Here is a 21,727-nt window from a genome sequence, read left to right as displayed (position 1 = left end):
AATAACAGTTTTAAAAATGGTTTAGTTACTTATTATGACTTAAAGCACATAAATTAAGGAAAAAAATTAAAAATTTTTTTTTGTTTTGGCGCAAAAAAAATGTTGCCTTGACGCAACGTTGGGATCAGTCAACATCAATCAATTTTTCTGCTCTAATATAAAATAAATTAAAACAATCTCTATGAAGATGTCCTTTGCAGTTTTTGTACATACAGGTGCTTCAAATTCGACCCTTAACATGGGGATCTCGGACTCGGATCTAAGAGATACGAGGATGGTTAAATTAAGACAAACTTGAGAATTTTTGTACTTATGCTATTAGCACTATGCCGTTTAAAAAAAAAAAAAAATCGATTTTACTTTTTTCTGAGCTTATTGAATTTTGATATAATTTGCACATTTGCATTGCCACTTTTTTTAATTTGTATGTTTTCAGATTTTTAATACGACGTTCCGTCTTTTACCAATCATCATCAACATTTGTTATAGGCGCCATATTTGATTTTTGCATTTTTAAAATCTTTGCGAATTTCCCTTTTTAATAATGTATCACATCAAACTTTTTTTTATTTCTAAAGACCTAAACTTTTGCAAAAAACTAAATTTGCCATCATAGTAGAATATCCATAAACCGACAAGGCAATATTTAAAGTGTCAATGAATGCTACCCGTTTTAAATACAAGATGAACAGAAATACTAGCAATGCAATATCATAGTGGTGCACACACATTACTTCAGGGTTACACTCTTATTATTTTCGAACCACCTGTAAATATTTTAAAAGAAACTAAATTAATCTATTTATTAAAACCAACAGAAAAAAACATTATTAACAATTTTATTTCATATTGGGTTTAACGCATTGGTAGATAAATAAATAAAAAATGAACTAAATAACAAAAAACATAAAATCTAAAATAAAGTTATATTAAGTATTGAAATTGTTGTCCCTGTGTACCGAGACACAATTTCAACATACGGTAAATACAATATTTCAACAAACAGTCTCTTATGAATATTGAGTACTGCGCTATTTATTTTTCGTCTACCTAATTTATTAAAATCCCTAATAATATTTAACTGTTCATTAATTCAGGAAACCTGGCCGGCCCTCTTACAGAGCCATTAATTCCAATCCACATAACAGCAAACCTTTCTATAAGATAACTTAACACTTGTCATATATTATGTGGAGGAGCACCATCCTGATGAAACCAAATATTTAAGTAATTTTCCAAGGGAATTATGTTATCCAAATATTCCTTTAAATCGAATTTTAAGAAACTGGTAATAAGTTAATCTTCGTTAAGAGTTTAAGATTTTTTATAAATACCTGCGCAAATATTTAGGATAATTCGTACTTTTTACTTTTTGGCTAAATTTTTCAGAAATTATCGTGAATTATTTGGATTTAAATACCTTTGCTATTTCTGTTAAACATGCTACAGTGGCTAAATGTAGTCACTAATTTTTTGCGCTAGCCAGTCCTTTCGGCATCATCAGGATGCAGTTTTTGAGCTAAATGAATTTTAAAGGGCTTCAATCCCTTAGGGCTTAAGAGCTTTTTTTTAATTGTCTTCAAGCACCTGTAGGAACGGCAATAATATTTTGGAACTTGCCGTCTAGATTTTTCTGGGTTCATATTTATCTACAAAGTATTTTCTATGATGCGCAATAAGTACAAACATCGCTAATCCATAACTTTTTAACTAAGTTTTTTTTTAGTTTCTTCGTCCATTCTACCTTTATATTTACTTTTAGGCTTATTAGAAAAATTAAACATAAGTAATTCTAACATAAATAATTCTTATGGCATTTCTATCGTATTTATAATAAATTTTAATCAAAGCTCGCTTTTCTTTACTCGTTAAAAACATAATTACTTAAATTATTATTAAAATACCATATAATGTCACCTTATACTTAATACCAAATATAGAAATGTTTAAAACATATGATATTTATGATGAGTTTAAATGTTGTCTTGTCAGTTTATCACACTCTACTGCGAAAAATAGTTTTTTTCCAAAAATTCGTGTTATTACAAAAAAATTAATATTACTTGTGATACAACGTTAAAAGGATAATTTTGCAGATATCTTTAAAACGTAATAATTCAATATGGCGCCTATAAAAAAAAACAGAGTTGATGATGGTTGGTAAAATATGAATCGTCGTATTAAAAATCTAAAAATACCACCATGTAGCACAAAAAAGTGACTATGCAAACGTGCAAATTATTTTAAAATCGAATAAGTAGTAAGCTTAGAAAAAATAAAATAATTTGTTTTTAAATTTTGTATTTTTTTGAATATCTTCGGAACCATTCGAAATTTTTTATTTTTTTCAACGCCGTATTATTAGGCTTAAACATTTTTAGCTTCGCCTTAATCCCAGCTTCTTATCTCCTATAGATTCCGCGATGCCCATGTTGAGAGTCGAATTTAAAACACCCTGTATATAGTCTGACTTTGACACTGACGGCATCTTCTTCTCAATTTTTCTTCTTATTGAACTATGATATGTCCAATAATGTACATACTACACAGCAACAGATCGGAAGGTCGGCGGAGCGTTAAGTTGTAAAAAAGTTCTACGCACTTGTCTCAGGCGTTTTTTCTATTTCTATGGTAATGGCTCTTTCATGTTGTATGAGGGCAGCCGCAATTTAGGATTTGAAATCTAGTTGGCCTATGTTTTGGTTGTTGACCATATTGTAGATTTTACTATACTACATTTTCCAAGTGTAAAAATAACGCTATGGTTAAAATAACACAAGGTTTGTAAAAAGTAGCCACTACCATTGTTTCCTTTTACTCTACATCTATAATTCGATATACCATTACGGCATATCGAATAATATCGAATATATTATATAAGGCAACAAATCAACTCCTTCGATATGTTAAGTTAACGATATATATATTTCTTGATAAAATCCCATCATAAGTTAAGTTTTATCGTTTTCTCGACCGTACTGCGACACAAGTAGTTTGGTTATTCTTGGGAATCGGCCTGTTTAAACAATATACATATGTATCACATATCGATATATCTCACGTTAACGTGAAGTATGACTATGGGTTGTGAAATGGGAATAATCTTCTACTGATACCAAAAGTTCAATGGCACACATCTTGGTGGCAAGCGTAATAACCGAATTGTTGTTGTCGTTCTATCGCACTATCAAAATTTCATAATCCGGATCAGATTAAACAGAAAAACATTTTTCATTAATTTTTGGGACGATTTTATGATTAGTTTGGTGTTTTTAGTACGATTTTTTTTACGGATGGTTCTAGTATATATATAAAAAAAGCCTCTAGCAAACAAAATAGCTTATGTAAAAAAAAAAGTTGTCAAAAAACACTTGGTGTTTGGAAGGAGCTTGGGCAATTGATAAAGATTTAGTACGACTGATTCTCCCAAACCTCGTTCTGATTTTTCCAATTTTGATTTTCCTGAATATGAAATAAATCTATACAAATATTTATTTAAACTGCATAAACACCAGAGTTTGAACCCGGATCTCATAGGTTCGCCCTGTCTAAACATTTTACAGCTGTGTCTACCAAAGTATCGTACCATCTCTTCATCGATGGGCAAGTATAGCATTTATAGCATTGAAAAGAGACTCGAGCTTTATATTTTGACCAATAAAGTCTAGTAGCTGGTAAAGGGTGATATCTAGAAAAGGTAAGGATGCCAAAGAACCTTTTTAGATCTTCTTTAGTAATATCCTAATTGTGTCGATTATGATCGTTCGCAGTTTTATTTATAAAACAATGAATCATTTCCTAGACTACGACATCTAAATATATTAAAAAAAGTTCGAATAGAGATTTTTTACCAACTGTTTCCTCTAACTCATCCCTTGCTTTTTTTTTCATTTTCCGGTCACATGCTATATGAAAAATGTTTTTTTTTTCCACTTTAGCACAATATTTTAAAAGAACTTAACGGTAATTCATCCTCTAATTTTAATTCTTCAGATAAACTAGCCTGAATTTCACGTTTCGGCTATCTCCGGTAAATCCCTATTATTGTACAAAATATCATCTTTAATCTCTGTCGTCTGTAAGTTCACCTGCCAGCGGCGGAATGTACACAGCGTCGATATGCACCGCGTGTTGTAATTTATAATCATTTTCTAATATAGATATAAGCTCGATGGTTGTCAAAGGTTTTCGATTTCTCCATTTCACCAGTTAAGACATGATCTGTTATAATGAAATTTGATCTTAATACCTTTCTAATCAGTCTTTCTTTGGAAATATTCTACGGTATTCTAAATACTTCATGCTTTTACTTGTACTAGAGTTTAGAAATATTCATATTTACATATATAAGAGAGTAAAAAACTTATCAATTGGCGAAGAAATAACACCTAAAATTCACTTTTGATCAAACTACACAACCTAGTACGTAAACAAAGGTTGACTGAAAACTAAAACAAAACAACATCTGTTGCTAAGATATGCCTCTCGACTAGAACCCTGCGCTGTTGTCAGCGTGTTCTATCCGGTAGGCCCAACGTTGCGTACAATCATCATTATGTTGGAGGTTATGTAACAGAAAAACTAAAAAACTTTTTAAGAGATGTTATGATGTTTCATTTAAAAATAAGAATGAGATATATTATGAGAAAATAAGAATTCTACGTTTTAGTCGCTAAGAGATGATGTCGATGTTTTTTGTTTTTTACTATTTCTACTTACCTGTCAAAAAAAAAGCTTAATACCAATTGCAAAATCGACGTTTTTGTAAAAAATCTCTAAATCAATAAAGAGGGAAAAGAAATTTATAAGGGTCCATTAGAAGTACTAAAAACTTTATTAATACGTTGAGTGCCTTGAGAAGCAACATATGTTTCACACGAATTTTTTTTTTCTGGGGCCACGTGAAACGTATGTGTTGCACACGTCGAATTAACTATCGAGCCTTGTGCAACAGCTCTTGCTTCTCATCTCCATAAGAAATACATGGGCAACGAATCTGTATGGCCTATGGGTACAGCAAATGACTTTGGCCTGGTATTATGTACGTATTTTAATTGAATTTTAGAGGGTAAATAATTTAACATATGTTTTTACGTTTTTTTATTACAAGTACAAAATCAACAAAAAAAAGTAAGTTTGAAATTCTAAAAACCGTTAAACTAAATAACAAATTAAAATTAAAACAAAACAAAATACATTCTGAAACAAAACCATATAAACAAAAATATGTTTTCTTACAGAGTATGCCAGACTACAACTAATTTTACACAAAAAAATCAATTATTGTTAGTGCAATCATGTACTTCAAAGAGACATGAAATACAGTAATGTTTTTTACAAATTTCACAGAAAAATTTTGTATTTTTGGCTTTCATTTGGGCCTGTTTTCTATCGAACTCTTCATATAATTTACGATAGCATTCAATGCATCGTATGCGGCACTCTTTTTCCGTTAGCACATGTTTCCTTTCATTCCTGTTTGGCGCTGGTTCATTGTCAACACAATTTATGTCTAGAAGTTCTTCACACAAAATCTCTTTGAAAGTAGTGATACTAATTTTATTTTGTGTAATAGAACAGTATAAAATGTGTGCATTTACAATAGTAGTTCCTAATATCATTTCTATCGCAAGCTTACGGTACCAATTGATACCTCTTCTAAGTGCATAATTATAAGCTTTTAGTTGGTCCGACAAATCGATGAATGCCTTTGAATTGTTATAATCCATCACAACTAAGGGCTTTACAACTTCTTTATTTCGCCGTTTTACTGTAACAACTTCGTCGGTATGTTTAGTGCTTAACATATGGACATCTCTTTTATCCTTCCATTTAGATATTAGCACTCCCGTGTTACTTTCCCTGGCTATAATATCACCCTGATTTATTTTTTTATCAACGACCACTTTTGGATTCAGTTTTCGGTTCTTCGAAGGTTACTGGTATCAGAAAAATCCTTATTATCATGAGTGCCACATTGCAAGTAAAAGTTGAAATCTGTTGCGGGACATTATGTTTTTAATTTTATTATAGTAAATGTTTTAATTTTATTATAGTAAATGTTTTAAGTCGACCAATAGGAATATAAGTGAGGCATTCGCACTAGACCCATCCAAAGTAAAATTCCTATACATTTTTTTAATTCCTCGGGATTAGTTTCTTTCCACTTTCTTAGTCTAGCGTTTATTTCAGGCTGTGGATCTGTTAGTTTTTGAGCGGCATACCTATCTGAAAAATTTCATCATCCAAAAATATACTGAAAAATTATAATGGAGAACTGTTAGGAGACCTTTCATAAATATTAGGTTTGATTCCTACATTCTGTACAGTAAAATCAAACTTTTTTATATTGGTACCTGTCACAGGAGACCAGGTCATATCCATATTTGCAGAATCATCGTCTTCGTTGTCAACATCTACCATATAATTTTTTATAACTTCCTCTATTGTCTCCGATACATTAGAGTTGGTCAATTGGTCTTAGGGTGTTGAGGGTTGATCCGTCACACCTGAATTTGGCAATAACTGGTCATGTGATGTTGAGGGTTAACATTTCTTGATGCTAGGCCTAATAGAAAATATCAGTATAAATTATGTCTTAAAATTTTCAAATAACTATATACCTTTCATATATCCTAGTTTTAATTTTTTTATTTGGTGGCTCAGAATCAGTTGAATCATATTCGCTTGATGATGGCATGTAGTTATCAGAGGAACCATCACTAAAATCTTGACAATCATCAGAGAGATACTCATCCATAAGTTGTTGCAACAGCGCTTGATCCTTCTCGTAGCTCATTTTTTATACTCGCAATAAACGCACCTACTCAAGCAACGACCCGAAACAAACTAATTCAAATTATTCGAATGGTAACAGACAGGCTCAAACAATTCCGGTACGCGCGTCAGTCACGCACTCATTACACCCCTGCCCTCGCACACTATTTTGCCAATAGGACTGGCGCTACTACACATGATCTTGTTGCGTGAAACGCGGATGTCTCACGTGGCCAAAACTGACAACTTTTTACTCATAGGCCGCGTGAAACATATGTTGACTCACACTAAAAAATATGTTTTTTTTAAACTAATTTTTTTAAAACTCGAAATGTGTACCTAATTATTAATACATAAACTATTTTGAACTAAATATCGCAAAATTAAAAAGTGGCCAAATGGGTTAGACTTTTTAGCAACATTGCGGCACTCAACGTGTTAAATAAAATATTAGTATTTAAAAAAATGTTGCGTGTACCCAAAGTTAGTAATTAATGGGTTTTTGATCAAAATCACAATCTTTAATTTGCTCAAATAGACTTTACCATCCCTACTAAAAAGGGAAACTTGAAATAAATTTTCTGGGAGTCCAACTCACACGTAAGCTGCGACTTAAGATGCACACTCTTCTGCCTTAATAGAAATGCACTGCTCTAATTTGTTAGAGATTAGCAACTTGGGTTTCTCGGATAATTAGAAGTATTTTTAAATTTTGCAAACACCCAAAAGAATACAATTTGACAAAATTTAATATTTTCTGTTACACGCATATATTTCCTTAACCATTCTTGTCTGTATCTGATTTCATCTTATCATCTTAAACACTAAGTGATTTTTATTTTTTTAAGTTTAGCTTACCAGTGACGTTTCTAAGCCGATCCGATTGATAGTTAATTCGTCTGGGCTGGTTAATGCTTTCCAACGGAAAAGGTGAAGCTTGTCTGTGGAGAGGTATAGGCGATCGCGGAGATATGATCGATGTTGGTGGAGTCGGAAAAGGTGTAGTGGGATTGTCAGTAGTTGAAACTGCTTCTTCTGTATCCTCTGATCCGTAGTTACGTTGCATCTCATCTAAAACAAAAATTCCAAATGATAAAAGTTGCCGTTAGGACATTCGTATAATATCTTTAAAAATTAAATAATTAGTAAGTGGTAAGACTTTTCATTGCAAACAAATCTTTATAACAAAGTAACAAGAGCAACTTAAAAGCACTGTGATTTAAGATATATATTTTATTTTACTTTTCTCAAACAATAAGCAACTTTTACTATTAAAACCCTAAATAAGGCAGTCGATCTGCAAAGAAATTTGCATCGAGATTACACCATGACAGTTTTCAAATTAAATTGTCAATTCTTGTCAACTAATGCAGCAAAACATGACTTAATATTCATTAGCCGTCGATAATGTGCTTTATGATCTTTTACTGTATCCTATTTATTGCGTATTTTGCTATATCCACGATTGTTGACATGAACCAATTTTTTAAAATGAAAATCGACAATAATTTTCTCACTTTATTTATGAAAAAGAGAGACTTAAGTTGTAAAAAAGATGAGCCGAGAAATTAGATGGTTCGTTATTAGAAGATTAATGATGATTTTGTTAGACTGCCCTTAAAATTTACCCGGCACGAGACCTAGATGTATCTCGATCTTAAACTTAGGATCCTTTTAGCTCATGGAATGGTCAGTATTATGCAAAAACTGTATTACCATATTTCATTTTACAAACAATATTTTCATCATCTCTATTCATAAACTCTTGGATATATTTGTTCTTAATATTTATGTTAAATCCTCTTTTTCTTTGCCATTGACCAATTAATAAATTCCTTTTGATTAAAGGTATTTTTAACATCTTATCTATAATAAGAGATAACTTAAACTAATCTTATCCATAGAGAGTTGCATATCTACGCTTTGCATATCTTTGTCATTAATTGGCAAAAGTCTTTTTTGCCACGCTAATAGTGCAATTTTTTTTCATCCGAATTCACTGTACCTAAGAGCCTCTTCTAATCGGAATAAAATGTTGCCTATAAGTTTTTTTAATTTATTTTCTAAAAATATTAAATAATATTATTTTTAAGATATGGACTTCCGAGCCTGCTGTTGCCTTAAGATCAGTTCTAAATCGTCACCTTCGCAATTATGTGATTTACTAGTTATTTATCGTATGTAAGTCTTGTATTTTAAATTAAACAGTGATCATATTTTAATCGATTACAAAATTGCTATAGAGTTGTGTAGCATAAAAAAAACTATAGAATTAGGATCAAAATTCAATTAAGCCTCAGGAAGATCAAAAATCCATTATTCTAAGTTTCTCAATATTTGAGGTTAGTAACATGATTCTGAAAAACAGTTTTCACTTGCTTCTTTGAATGTTAATTGGCTAATTTTTAATAAAGAAAAAGTCATAACATCCCATTTAATTTTTTTTATTTTCTTAGGACTTTGCGTCGTATTCTCAGTGATTTAACTATATTTTGATCGACTATTATTGCTCAAGAACTTATTTTTCAACTATACCAAATTTGTTAAAATCGATCAAACCGTTAAGAAGTTAGAGCAGATTATTGCAAACACAATTAAAGGCCCACCACCATTTTTATTTTTGAAATAACAGATTTTTTTTTACGTAAATGGTAGATAGACTTATTTTCTTTAAAAATGTGAAAAATTTTTTTTTAGTTATAATGAGAAATTTCAGGAAAATACAATTTTAAAATTTAAGAAGGCAGTTACGCCCTGTTAGAAGTTTTAAGATATTTTCCAGCGATTCTTTATGACAGATTTACCCAATTATTTTTTTGATTTACCACAAAGTCAGACGACGAACTTGAGAACTTATTGGGTCCCCTGGTATAATAGAAAAAATGTATCAAAAACTATATTGCAATGACCATACTATTTGTGTTTATTTGTTGCATCAACTAGCTCTAGTGAGCTTTTAAACTTAGGCTTATAAACCAGATTTAATTGTTTTGCTTCCAAAAATCCTTACCAGTTTTTGCAGAGAATTGATTGAAATATGTGGTTTTCTCTGTACCAATAGCATGCTCAGTATAGTTCTCCAATACCCGATAATATCCTAAACAGGCCCCTGTTGTTATTTTTAACATAAGCCTGAGGGGCTTTAACCTGGAATTTCATTAAATGTTATCATATTTTTGGTGATCTACGGAAGAAATGCATTTCTAACTTATTTTTTGCCAAGGGGTTCATATTTATTAATGAGATATAAAATACTATTATTTAATAAAGTTACTTTGTAATTTAGGTTATTAGAGTAATAATTATTCTCTCAAGATAACTGCATACTTTCCCAATGGAATGCTTGATATATAGTGCATCCCAAAAGTTATGTCCAAATTTATTTAAAATTCAGTAGTGTGTGAAAGCACCTTTTTTTATTTTATCTTTGAATTTCGCGTAGAATTCTACGTATGTTTCATGCATCATGTCCTTTACCTAAAGTCAGCAGTTATCGAAAAAAAGACGATTCATGTAACAAATAAAAAAAGAACAAAAATTAAGTTAAATGTTTAAAATGGTTGCCATTCATGGCTTGACAATATCCAAGGCGATCAATGAAGTCTCATTGCACATTTTCAATTATTTCCGGAGTTATGGCGCGCTTATTCGATGGGTCCTCTCCTTCCTATCCATCGATTGCGAAAGGTTTCATCCAAAAATTTACGCATAGTGGCAGCATAGTGCGGAGGAGCGCCATCTTGCTGGAAAATTAGTTCTTCGTCAGGATAGTCTGGGTCCAATTGAATTGGAAATAAAGCTAGTAATGCTGGAACTAATTCAAATTGGAGAAAATCGAGATACACTTGTCCCGTTTAAGTCTGTTCAAAGAAAAAGAGACCTATTACACTTCCGCGCACTATTCCACACCACACATTTAGTTTTTGAGGGTACTGGGTGCTTACCTCCATCATCCAATGCGGATTGTCTGTTGCCCAATATCGACAATTTTGCCTGTTCACACTACCATTCAAACAGAACGCGGCTTCATCGGAAAAAATAATATTTGTTACTAAATTATTATTTAGATTGCACATGTTTTGTAAGTGTTCACAAAACTCATTTCGCCTATCGAAATCGTCATCAAATAACTCTTGCACAGAAATAACTTTGTAGGGGTGATATTTATGTTTTTTAATTCGGTGAACAGATTTCGCCATGTGTAAATTTGCCCCAATCTGCGACAGAGGAGTGTATGGATTTTCTTCGAAAGAAAGCAAAACGTCAAGTTGTTCATTTTCATCTCGAGCAGGACGACCAGATTTCGGCAGATCTCTAACATGACCGAATTCTCTAAATTTAGCCTCTATTCTACTCACCACCTTTTGAGATATCGGAGGACGATCAGGATGGATTTTATTGAATAATTCAGCAGCTTCTCTTTGAGTACGTATTCTATCACCAAACCCAACCATGCACAGAATTTCTATTTTTTCTCGTTCCGTTAACTTTACCATTGTGAAAACCGCAACTTTGCTCGTACACTTTACACTTGACAAAATCTATTTGGCGTACAACTGTCATACAGTTTCTATGAAAATACACGGTCACCAGCCAACAATAAAAAAACACGAATAAATAATATTTTGCTCTGTATGAACAACTGTTTGAGCAACTCTGTATATACAGACTTCATGTACAAAAATGCGCAACTTGAAATAAAAATCGACGGATCCGAGCGTTTTTTTTTCGAACACACCCCTGAATTTTAAATGAATTTGGACATACATTTTGGGATGCACTGTATAATGTTTGAGTAATTCTCAAATTCGATATTTCGGATTTTGAAGGCTAGATTAAAAAACCTATAAATAAGACATAGATCCTTTAAAAGCTTTGATACAGGTTGTGGCTTAGTTACTGAAGGCAGAAGGTTATTACTAGTAATTATTAAACCAGTTATGCTCAGATTATTATTATTGATATTTATCTGAGTAAGCGGTAACCACTTGTTATTAGATTTAAAATTTTAATAAATAATTTTAATAAAATTGACTGATGTTGAAAGTCTTAATTGGTGGTGGGTTGCATGCCATATTCTAAAGATGCCTAGCTTTTAAATAGTGGGGCTCTTCAGTTTGATGAGTTTATTTAAAGTGCAGTTGAAAGAACATTTTATTGGAAAATTGGTTCTCTTATAAGCAAAAAGGGTGGTAAGAAATATAACACATAGCAAAACATAAAATAAGCTTTAATTATTAACACTATAATATATAATATGCAAATACTGGTCAATGTTCATTATTTAAATTTACAGTTTAAAAAATCAATGTTGTTAAAATTATAAGACGGTTTATTATGAAAAGTGCAACCCCTGAAATCAAAACTTCATGCACCAGAATTCAAATACATTTAAAAATCAATTACTTGCTAGTAATTACTAGCTATTAGTCTTTTATAAAATAATATATTAAAGTAATCTTTCACATTACATGGCCGGTGTTGCCATGAAGTAATCATGAGGTGGAACCCAAACCTCGACCAATTGAACTTATTAACCTTAAGACAGACCATTTAGAAAGAAAGCAAAAAGACTAGATGGGCGTGAAAAAGAAATATTAGAATCATCAGTGAATAAGATCGTAATATAGAAGAGTAAAGAATATTCATGAAAACATGAATATCAAACGAGGCGAAGCGATACAATGACTTAATTTTAATTCCACAGTTTCAAAACTCTAAGTTCTTAACTCTGTTGTTAATTCAATTGGCTAACATTAAAAATTCTTCCGAACATAGACCCTCCTGTGCTCCCTGCCAATGTCTCTATCTTTTCTTAACAAACTCTCTGAGACTTTAAAAATATCAAACTTAAAGGTATCAAGATAAGTCGCACGTTCGTCAAACTCCGTGTTAAGACATCTCACGTTTATTGCTAGATTATGACTTTTTGCACACTGCTTTTCGTTGTTAGTTATATTTAATACCGAAGTATTATCCCCCACAACATAAAACCAACATCTTCCAAATAAACACAGCAGGAGAACTAAGGCTGGACGCATACAGAAAGAGCAAAACAGTTTTAATTAAAAACGTTTTTGCTTCAGACGAAAACGTTTTAGTTTCTACATGAAACATTTTATTTAAAACAGAAACAAGATGTTTCTACAACCAGTTTAAGTCAGAATGTCGACTGAGAACGACGAATTGATTTGAGATTTCACTTATTTTCTGGCACTGGTTGTTACTCCAAGATGAGACAGCACCTAACAGACAATTGTGGGTGCATCCAATAAATGATCTTCAAATCTCTTCAATCTTTCCTGAACGAACTAAAGGCATTTCACAATTTTACTAGAATGAGCTTTGTTTCTTATAACTACCTATTGGAACTGATATCTAATAAAATTAGAAAAAAAAAGTACAAATTGGAAGCCAAGCATAACACCAGAAGAAAGGCTATTGATTACACTCAGGTGAGCTTTTATTTACAACGTAATATTAGGTACATTACATTAATTTAATTATGTTCATAAGAATTCATAATTATTAACCTCACTAGCGAAAATAGAAAACTCTCTATTTTGATCTGGCATTGGTTGTACGTTTCTTTCAGTACTAAACATATAGCTTTCCGTGGAAGCAGGAGATGTTAGTGATGTTGGGATAACAGACGAACTTCTGCCACGTTCATCATCTTCTTTATCTATGAACCTATTAAGTGATAGCGTAACTTGTGCCTAGAATTGCCGACGTTTTTTGCATGTCGGGTATTAAACTTTTGATAAAATTTAAATCACTATTATTAATGTCTTCGTCTTTTTGTCCCGTTTTAGATTTCAAAACCGCAACCATTGGTTTAGCTACTAACTCTGCCGCACTTTCTTGTCTCAACTTCTTGGGTGGATTTTGATTAGGTGTAATGGAAGGCGTGGAGGTCGGCGTGGGTCTCGGCGTAGATATGACAGAAAGCTGGGAGTTATTACTGTCTTCAACATCATCAATACTTTCAGCGAGATTGTCATTCATATCATCTTCTGTAAGAGTTGACGTTTCAGTATAATTACTCTTCATTTTTTTGTGTTGACCCAGAAAATCTTTTAAAAATGACATAGCATCAAAAAGGTACCATTTCTTCTTTTTAGGACAAGCTGCACCACTAGGTATATTTTTCATTTCCCGTATCTGTCGTGCATATGAATTTCTCAATAAATTCCATTTTATTTTGCAATCTGCACCTAATAAAAATAAAAATTTATTATTTTTTTTCAGATTTCTCGCGACCGGTGAGCTCTTTCAATCGTTTCATTATTACTTTCGAGTTGGGGCAACGATTATAGGACAAATAGTAATGGAGACATGCAGGGCGATCTGGGATAATTTGTCACCAATTTATATGACTACTCCCACAACAGACAAATGGTTAGCAATTGTGAGTAAATTTGAGCAACTTTGGAACTATCCCAATTGCTTAGGATCTATAGATGGGAAGCATGTTCGAATGCAGTGCCCGATAAATGCTGGTTCGGCTTATTATAATTATAAACATTTTAATTCCATGATTCTTCAAGCAGTTGTAGATGCTGATGCGAGGTTTATAGGGGTAGGTGTTGGTGATTTTGGTCGGAATAGTGACAGTGGGGTTTTTAGTGAATCAAATTTTGGAAAATTATTTTTCAGGGATGAGTTAAATATTCCACAGTCCCGAAAAATATCAGAAAGTATTATTAATATACAATATCCTTTGGTTTTTATTGGAGACGAAGCATACTCCCTTTCAAAACATTTAATGAGACCCTTTAGTAGAAATAATTTGACTATTGATAAACGTATATACAATACGTCATACAAGAGCTCGTCGAATAGTCGAATGTGCATTTGGATTGTTGACAAAGTTTCACGTATTTGAAACGACTATGTTACTTTATATATACACAGCCAGCTAATGTAACCAATTCTACTTTTAGAATTGGTTACATTAGCTGGCTGTGTACTTCATAACATGATTCGAGAAAAGGAAAGTAGTGTTAATGATATTCATAAAGAATTGTTATCACTTAAATAAGACGAAAGAAACTAGCTGCCGGAACAACCTAACTGGAGAACAGCTTCAAACGCCGCTCTGAGAACACGTAATACATTTATGCAATACTTTAATTCGCCAGAAGGGTCTGTACCATGGCAAAACAAATTTGCTTTTATAAATGAAAAAAATATTGAATTAAACGCATACGTTTTACGTTATGAGTATATATATTATAGTGTGCCCGCACTTAAGTTGTCACCTTCATGGTAATGCTAAACCGTTAAAATTAACTATATTTTTTATACTTATATTTTTTTACCTGTTGTTTTCATATCCACTGAAATTTCCTCCCATAATTTATATATCAAGTCCCGATTATGGTAATCTTTCAGTTGGTAGTTGTATAAAGGTGGTCTAGCCTCTACTAAGACAATTAGTTTTTCTGCGTCTACTTCCATAATTAAAAGGTAAATAACACGTACTAATTCACACTGCTCGTGCAGCCATCCAATAATAAACTAAAAGCAAACAATTCTGTGCACAATGTTTTAACCCAAAACGAGGATCCAGCGATCGACGTCGAGCAGCCCATGACGGAACGGGCCTAAACGTGCCTTAAGGCACGCGACTAACCAGTGTGCGTCGACTCATTTAATTTGCATGGGAACAACAACATCGAATACTTAGTCAAAAACGTTTTTGACTAAAACTGTTTTGCTCTTTCTGTGTGCGTCCAGCCTAACTGTATATTTGAGATATAAAGGAAATCTAAAAGTAAAAATGTTTAACGCAAATTAAGCCGTATTTTCTCGGATGAAAATTTTTTTCATTTTGGGCACCTTTGTCAATCAACTGACTGAAATATTCTCTCTGACGATGTTGATTCAGAATTCTCTAGATTTGTAAAAACGCTATCTAGTCTTTCTCACAAATCCTTTCCTTTGAGACCTCTTAAAAAGATGCAACATAACCCCTGGTCTACCCAAGGCTTGCGTACATCTGCTAAGAACATGCGCTTATTATCTCATCTTAAGAAATTTTTAGACAGCGCTTTTTTTCATGAATACGTAAGACTTTACAAAAAGTTTTATCAGAGAACTTTAAAAGCCGCCAAGGAACTTTACTATAATAGGAGACTGGCTAAATCTAAAAATGTGGCTAAGGAAACATGGTCGATTGTTAATGCTTTGAGAAATAGGCCTTCTTTGTCGAATACTATCTCCACTTCATCTGAGAACCTTAATGATTATTTTGTAAATTTGGCAAATAATTTAATGAGTACCATAACTCCTTCCCATGATCCACTTTTATATCTTGCAAATGAGAATTTCCACAGTTTCCTCTTTACGCCCGTAGTATTACCAGAGCTATGCAGTTCAATTAGGGAAATCAAAAAAATGGCTCTTCTGGAATTGATGAACTTACTCTCAAAATGTTTTCAAATCTGCCCGAATGTACATTATGTCATCTTATTACTCTAATTAATCAGTCTTTTCAAAAGGTGTTTTTCCTAACTGCCTTAAGTTGGCGTTAATAATTCCACTACATAAAGGAGGAGACAAAGATCAATCTTACAACTATCGCCCTATCGCTCTTCTTCCGACACTTTCAAAAATTATTGAAAGATTGGTTAAAAAAAGACTTCAATCATTTTTGCTAAAATATAAAATACTTACTTCCCATCAATTTGGATTTTTAAATAATAAATGCACAAATGATGCTGTGTTTTCTCTTTTTAATAATGTATACTCTAGCTTAAACAACCAACACCCTACAGCAACAATTTTCTGTGATTTTTTTAAAGCCTTTGATTGTGTTAATCATGACATCTTATTAAAAAAGTTGCAATATTACGGGTTCAGAAGAGCGCCTTTTGAATGGTTTAAGTCGTATCTCAGTAACAGAAGTCAAGCTGTGAGAATTGATTCGACTATGTCTTCTTGCAAGCCAATAAAAAAGTGGAGTGCCTCAAGGTTCCGTACTGGGCCCTATTTTGTTTCTTATCTTTATCAATTACATTGCTAATCTAAATATTAACGGTAAAGTCTGTCTATTTGCCGATGATACTAGTTTTACTTGGAGTAATCCGGATATTTCTACACTTCATACAAGCGTATCAAGTGATTTTACTACTATCAAATCATGGTGCGACTCTAATCTCCTTTGTCCCAACATTTCTAAAACTAAAATGTTGTCCTATAAAAATACCTTGCAATCTTTTGTACTTGATAACGCAACAATTGACGAAGTTGATTCTGTAAAGTTTTTAGGTCTAACTGTTGACAACTCGTTAAAAAGGGACACACATATTGACTCTTTATCAAGAAAATTAAGTTCCGCTTGTTTTGCGTTAAAATCAATTTCTAAGGAGCTTAGCCTGTCTACTTCTAGAACAGTTTATTTTGCCCTTTTTGAATCGCACCTTCGATACGCCCTTCCATTCTGGGATACATGTAGTGCAACTCAATTTGACCGTATTCTTAGACTGCAAAAGAGAGCTTTACGTTATACACTGAGATTTAAATACAGAAGTCATTGCCAGCATTTCTTCAAAAAATTTCAAATATTACTTTTCCATCTTTATTCATATTTGACTCCGTTTGTCTAATACGCAACCACGGTTCAGCATCTGATAGGCCTTCCCATAGTTATCCACTTAGAAACACGGAACATGATCTATACCTGCCTACCCCACATTCAGAGTTGGTCAAAAGTTCCATATTATATAATGCAAAAAAAATGCACAATCATCTGCCATTGGAAATTAAATCCATCAGATCTTTTTTTAGATTTCGTAAAGCATTAAAAGCATTCTTACTGGAGAGAGCTTTTTACGCAGTTAACGATTTTTTTTTTGCAATCATTGATTTGAAATTTCGCACTAGCTGATTATGTATTTTTACTATCTGTACATGTTTAGGTATACTGCTTTGTGTAGCTATTTTAGAATTTTTTATAATTTTTTACTTTTTTACATTTTTTTTTAACATAGAGACATTTTTTAATTATTTTTTTTTGACATTGTATACATTAAATTGTATATTTTATATTAATATTTTTGACTACTTACAATTTTGAAATTGTATTAATCTGTATATATTGTAGATATTCTATTCTATTTATTTATTTATTTTTTTTTTAATTTTGTTTTATTTTTATTTTCTTTAATTGTGTTTTGTTTGTATTTTTGTGTCTTTTTTGTTTTACAGCTTTGTCTACAAATTGTAATAATTTCTTGATAATAAAGCATTGATTGACTGAAGGAGAAGTAATACACTCTGTACACAACGAGAGGAAATTAAAATATCAGACGTGTGGAGGTTAAGCGGAGCCATAGAATAGCCTACAATTCATAGCTGTAAGCATACGTTGATCCTATATGTTAATCACTCAATAAAAATAATATACCTATCTCTATTGTATAATAAAGACGAAATCTTTTTTTATTGATGAAAGACGAAATAATTATTATGTTTTTACTTGACATTATTGACCCGTAAATACTGATGTATTTAAATTAATGTTACTTCAAAGATTGTGTCTTAAATAGAAAAACTGTAATAGTAAAAAGCATAAACCAAATATAAGCAAAGAAAATGTAATCTAGTTAGCAAAAAGAATATTTCCGAAATTTTTAATTAAAAACAAAAAAGAACTTATTATATAAACCGTGCTTGTTTTACTTATTTTCAGTAATAAGACCAAAATATTTAAAAAAAAATCAACATATATGTAAAGGACACAATAACATATTTTACTAATCAATTTATTAAAATCAAATATTTATACTAAAAAGAAAAAACAGTTTCTCAGCGAATGAGGTAATAATTATTGACCAGGAAAAACAAGGAAAAAAACGACTTTAACTTTAGAGTAATTTATGCATGACAAAGATAGATTCCTTTTCTAGAAAACACAGTTATTTTTAAAAAGAAGGAAAAGTTAGAAGAATATATTTTTTACAACAGATAAATTACCTTAGGCATAAATACCTTAAAAACGTGCGAATTTTAAGCACTGTCACTAATAGTTAACACATTAGCAGTCAGCTCGTTTAGTTTATTAAGGGATTCTATCGTAAACTTTGCACCCTTTATCAACACCATAGTACTTTACCATATACTATCCAACATTAGTTTTTTAAACGATCCCTTGTATAATTTTAAATTATTACTGGTTAGCAGTTCTGTAAACAATACACTCAAACCTTCTAATTAACAAGGCAGTTAATCGTCACTACCATTTTATATTGTAAGTTATAAGAGATATGTTGGCGATATTTAAAAAATATCATCAACATATCTCTTATAACTTATGATGTAATTGGAAAATGCTCTTCACATTTTATTATGTTCTAAGATATTAAGTTAATTTCTAAGTTGTAAGTTTAATTTATTAGGTTCTCATCAATACTAAAACTAATATAAATTCTTAAAAAAATATAAACAATTTCAACAATCCAATCCATGCACCCAGAAATACAAACACAAACTTTGGATGCCTTTCCATTTTTGGAGATATATGACAAGAGATAGTCAATTTAATTCAACGGATGGTTTTTTTATTATTTAAGATCAGTTTCTCTCTGGGAGTTATGGACGTACGTTTCTTACTGTTTTAGCAAAATAATTTCATATTATATATTTTTTGACCAGTTTCCTAGCGAAAAGATTAAATCAATGCACGCATCACCGAAATGTCACGTGCTAAGAAAGTGACAAGTCATATTGATTTAGAGTTTAATTATATGCATTAAATCGACTTATAACTAGCTTTCTATTTTTTCCGAATATTAAGAAAAAAGTACGTACGGCAGAGTATGCTGGGATACTGGAGTATCCGAAAACGCAAATGTCCGAATTAGCAAAGCTGATTTATATTTTTTATGATGCGCAGTAGAAATAAATCTATTTGTTATTGTCCTATGTAACTCTGCATATTGGTATCCCACAAGTGAAACTTTTAAGAAATAAAAGATTTTCTTTCGTCTTTTAAATTTTAAGACTATGCAAATATAAAAAAAAGAGAATTAGTGAAATTGATTAGAATTTTTAAAGTAGTCCTAAATTTTATTTAAATTTCGATGTTTACTAATTAATCTCCATACCCTTATGAAAGAGTTTTATCAACATTTGATTACTGTATAATTTGTATCCCTAAGGAGAATAAAAGCTTTTGAATTACGTATAAAAAATACTATTTTCTCATCAAGAAACTGTGAATTAACGTTAAAATATTTTAAAACATCTCAAGTATGCACATGTATGTTACAGAATAAATTATTTTTTCCAATATATATTTTGTGTGGATTTTGATAAAATCAACATTTTATACCGTTCACCACAAGATATTTCTAAAATCTGTATTTTCCGTATAATAACTAAGGTATCAAATCCAGGAGCATTGAAACAAGCAAAACTAAGACTACATCTCGAATCCCTAAAGCCACAAAATTGCTTTTAACATCACAGAGGTTAACCGGTTCGTACGAAAATAAATTCCCCGCAAAAGGCTAACGCGGGATAGCTAGATAAGGACATTTAAAGTAACAGAGAGAGAACCCGAAGTTGAGCACAGTCTCGAGTTTTCCCTGGGGGAAACAACTCAAGATTGAATATGAAAATTTAATAAGGTAATTTCATAGGGGGATGATGCCTCGGTGCCTCGCTTTTGCGAAAGTGCGCTTTTCTTTTCTTTACTTACTGCTAGAAGCTCTTGTGAGAACACCTTAGTTAATTTAAAATATAATTGTCGACTAACTAGCTTATCAAGTCCTCGTTTCAAGCAGGGGCTTAATCGTAAGAAAATTTTATTGCACAGGTATATGAAGGCTGCAAACAAGGTAATTATCTCACAAATTGTAAGATAATTGGAAAAAGATGGGACCAACAATATGTTTGTTATTAAGATGTTGAGTATACATATAGATAGGATAAAGGAATTAGGAATAAATACATTTTTCAACTTGTTTATGAAATACATATTAGAAGCTTATATCCCATATTATTTGACGATATTTATAGTCTCGGCAGTCCAAAATCGATTCAAAGAAACTCAGACAAAGTATAGAATAACTATTTTAAAAGATGAAAGGATAGAATTGACAAAATGTTTCATAAAACAGTGGCACAAAAAAGCATGGTATTTCTGCTTATTGGCTTTTTCAAGGCAAGGCAACTAAAAACCCTAAAAAGAGGAGAAAAATACATAGCGGATTAAAAGCAGAAATGAACAACTGATTTGTATAATCAGTGTTTGAACCTCCGGTTTTAGAAAAAAAATACGATCCGAGTAGATACGGATGAAAATATTATTAAATGACAAAAATATGTTGTTATGAAAATCTAAATACGTTAATTATTCGTCATTTTTATTTTTATTTTTTAGTTTAAGCTGATAAGTTAAATTTATATTGGATTCTACTTACGTTTATTATAATATTTTTACCCAAAGTGTCTACTTTTTAGTAGTTCATCTTATTTGAGAGCTCCATTTGAGTCTCAATTTAAGTTATTTAGGTTATTTTATTGTAAATTCTGGTAGTAACCATCTCAGAGTTGTTGGACATCTCCAGTTGTAAACAAAAAGAACGAATCTACCAGAAGTATGTGGACTAGCAACGACTGAATAATATTTCTAAGAAACACAGTTATCTATTACCAAGAATTTGCAATATGATGGACACGCTATCAGATTCACAATGGTTTTCAACGCTGGATTTAAAAAATGGATACTGGCTGGTAAAAATTAACCCAGAAGAATAAAAGAAAATTATATTCTCGATTGGAATAGAACTTGTTTAATGCAATGCTTCAGCCACCTTTGAAAGGCTTACAGAAATGTGTTACGTGGAATACCTTGTGAACCATGCTACATTTATCTGGACGACATTATATTGGGACAATATTTAAAGAATATTCAAAAGGTATTTGTTTCAGGTTGACC

At 31.6% G+C, this 21,727-nt stretch overlaps 1 protein-coding gene across 3 annotated transcripts in view; it reads right to left on the bottom strand.

Annotated features, from left to right (window-relative positions):
- LOC126738818 (teneurin-a) overlaps positions 1–21,727 on the bottom strand; it is a 1,182,227-nt gene that overhangs the window by 1,049,125 nt on the left and 111,375 nt on the right. For 2 of the 3 annotated variants that reach the window (XM_050444260.1, XM_050444261.1), the window contains exon 2: positions 7,636–7,848. In XM_050444260.1, the coding sequence (XP_050300217.1) occupies positions 7,636–7,848 (213 nt within the window). Of the gene's footprint in view, positions 1–7,635; positions 7,849–9,787; positions 10,018–21,727 lie in introns of those variants that run through there. The other variant, XM_050444262.1, reaches the window with a different exon arrangement.

Source organism: Anthonomus grandis, chromosome 7 (genome assembly GCF_022605725.1).
Source record: "Anthonomus grandis grandis chromosome 7, icAntGran1.3, whole genome shotgun sequence".
Taxonomy (NCBI): Eukaryota; Metazoa; Arthropoda; class Insecta; order Coleoptera; family Curculionidae; genus Anthonomus; species Anthonomus grandis.
Note: the sequence above shows the minus strand (reverse complement) of the source record. Positions and strands in the feature narration are given on the sequence as shown.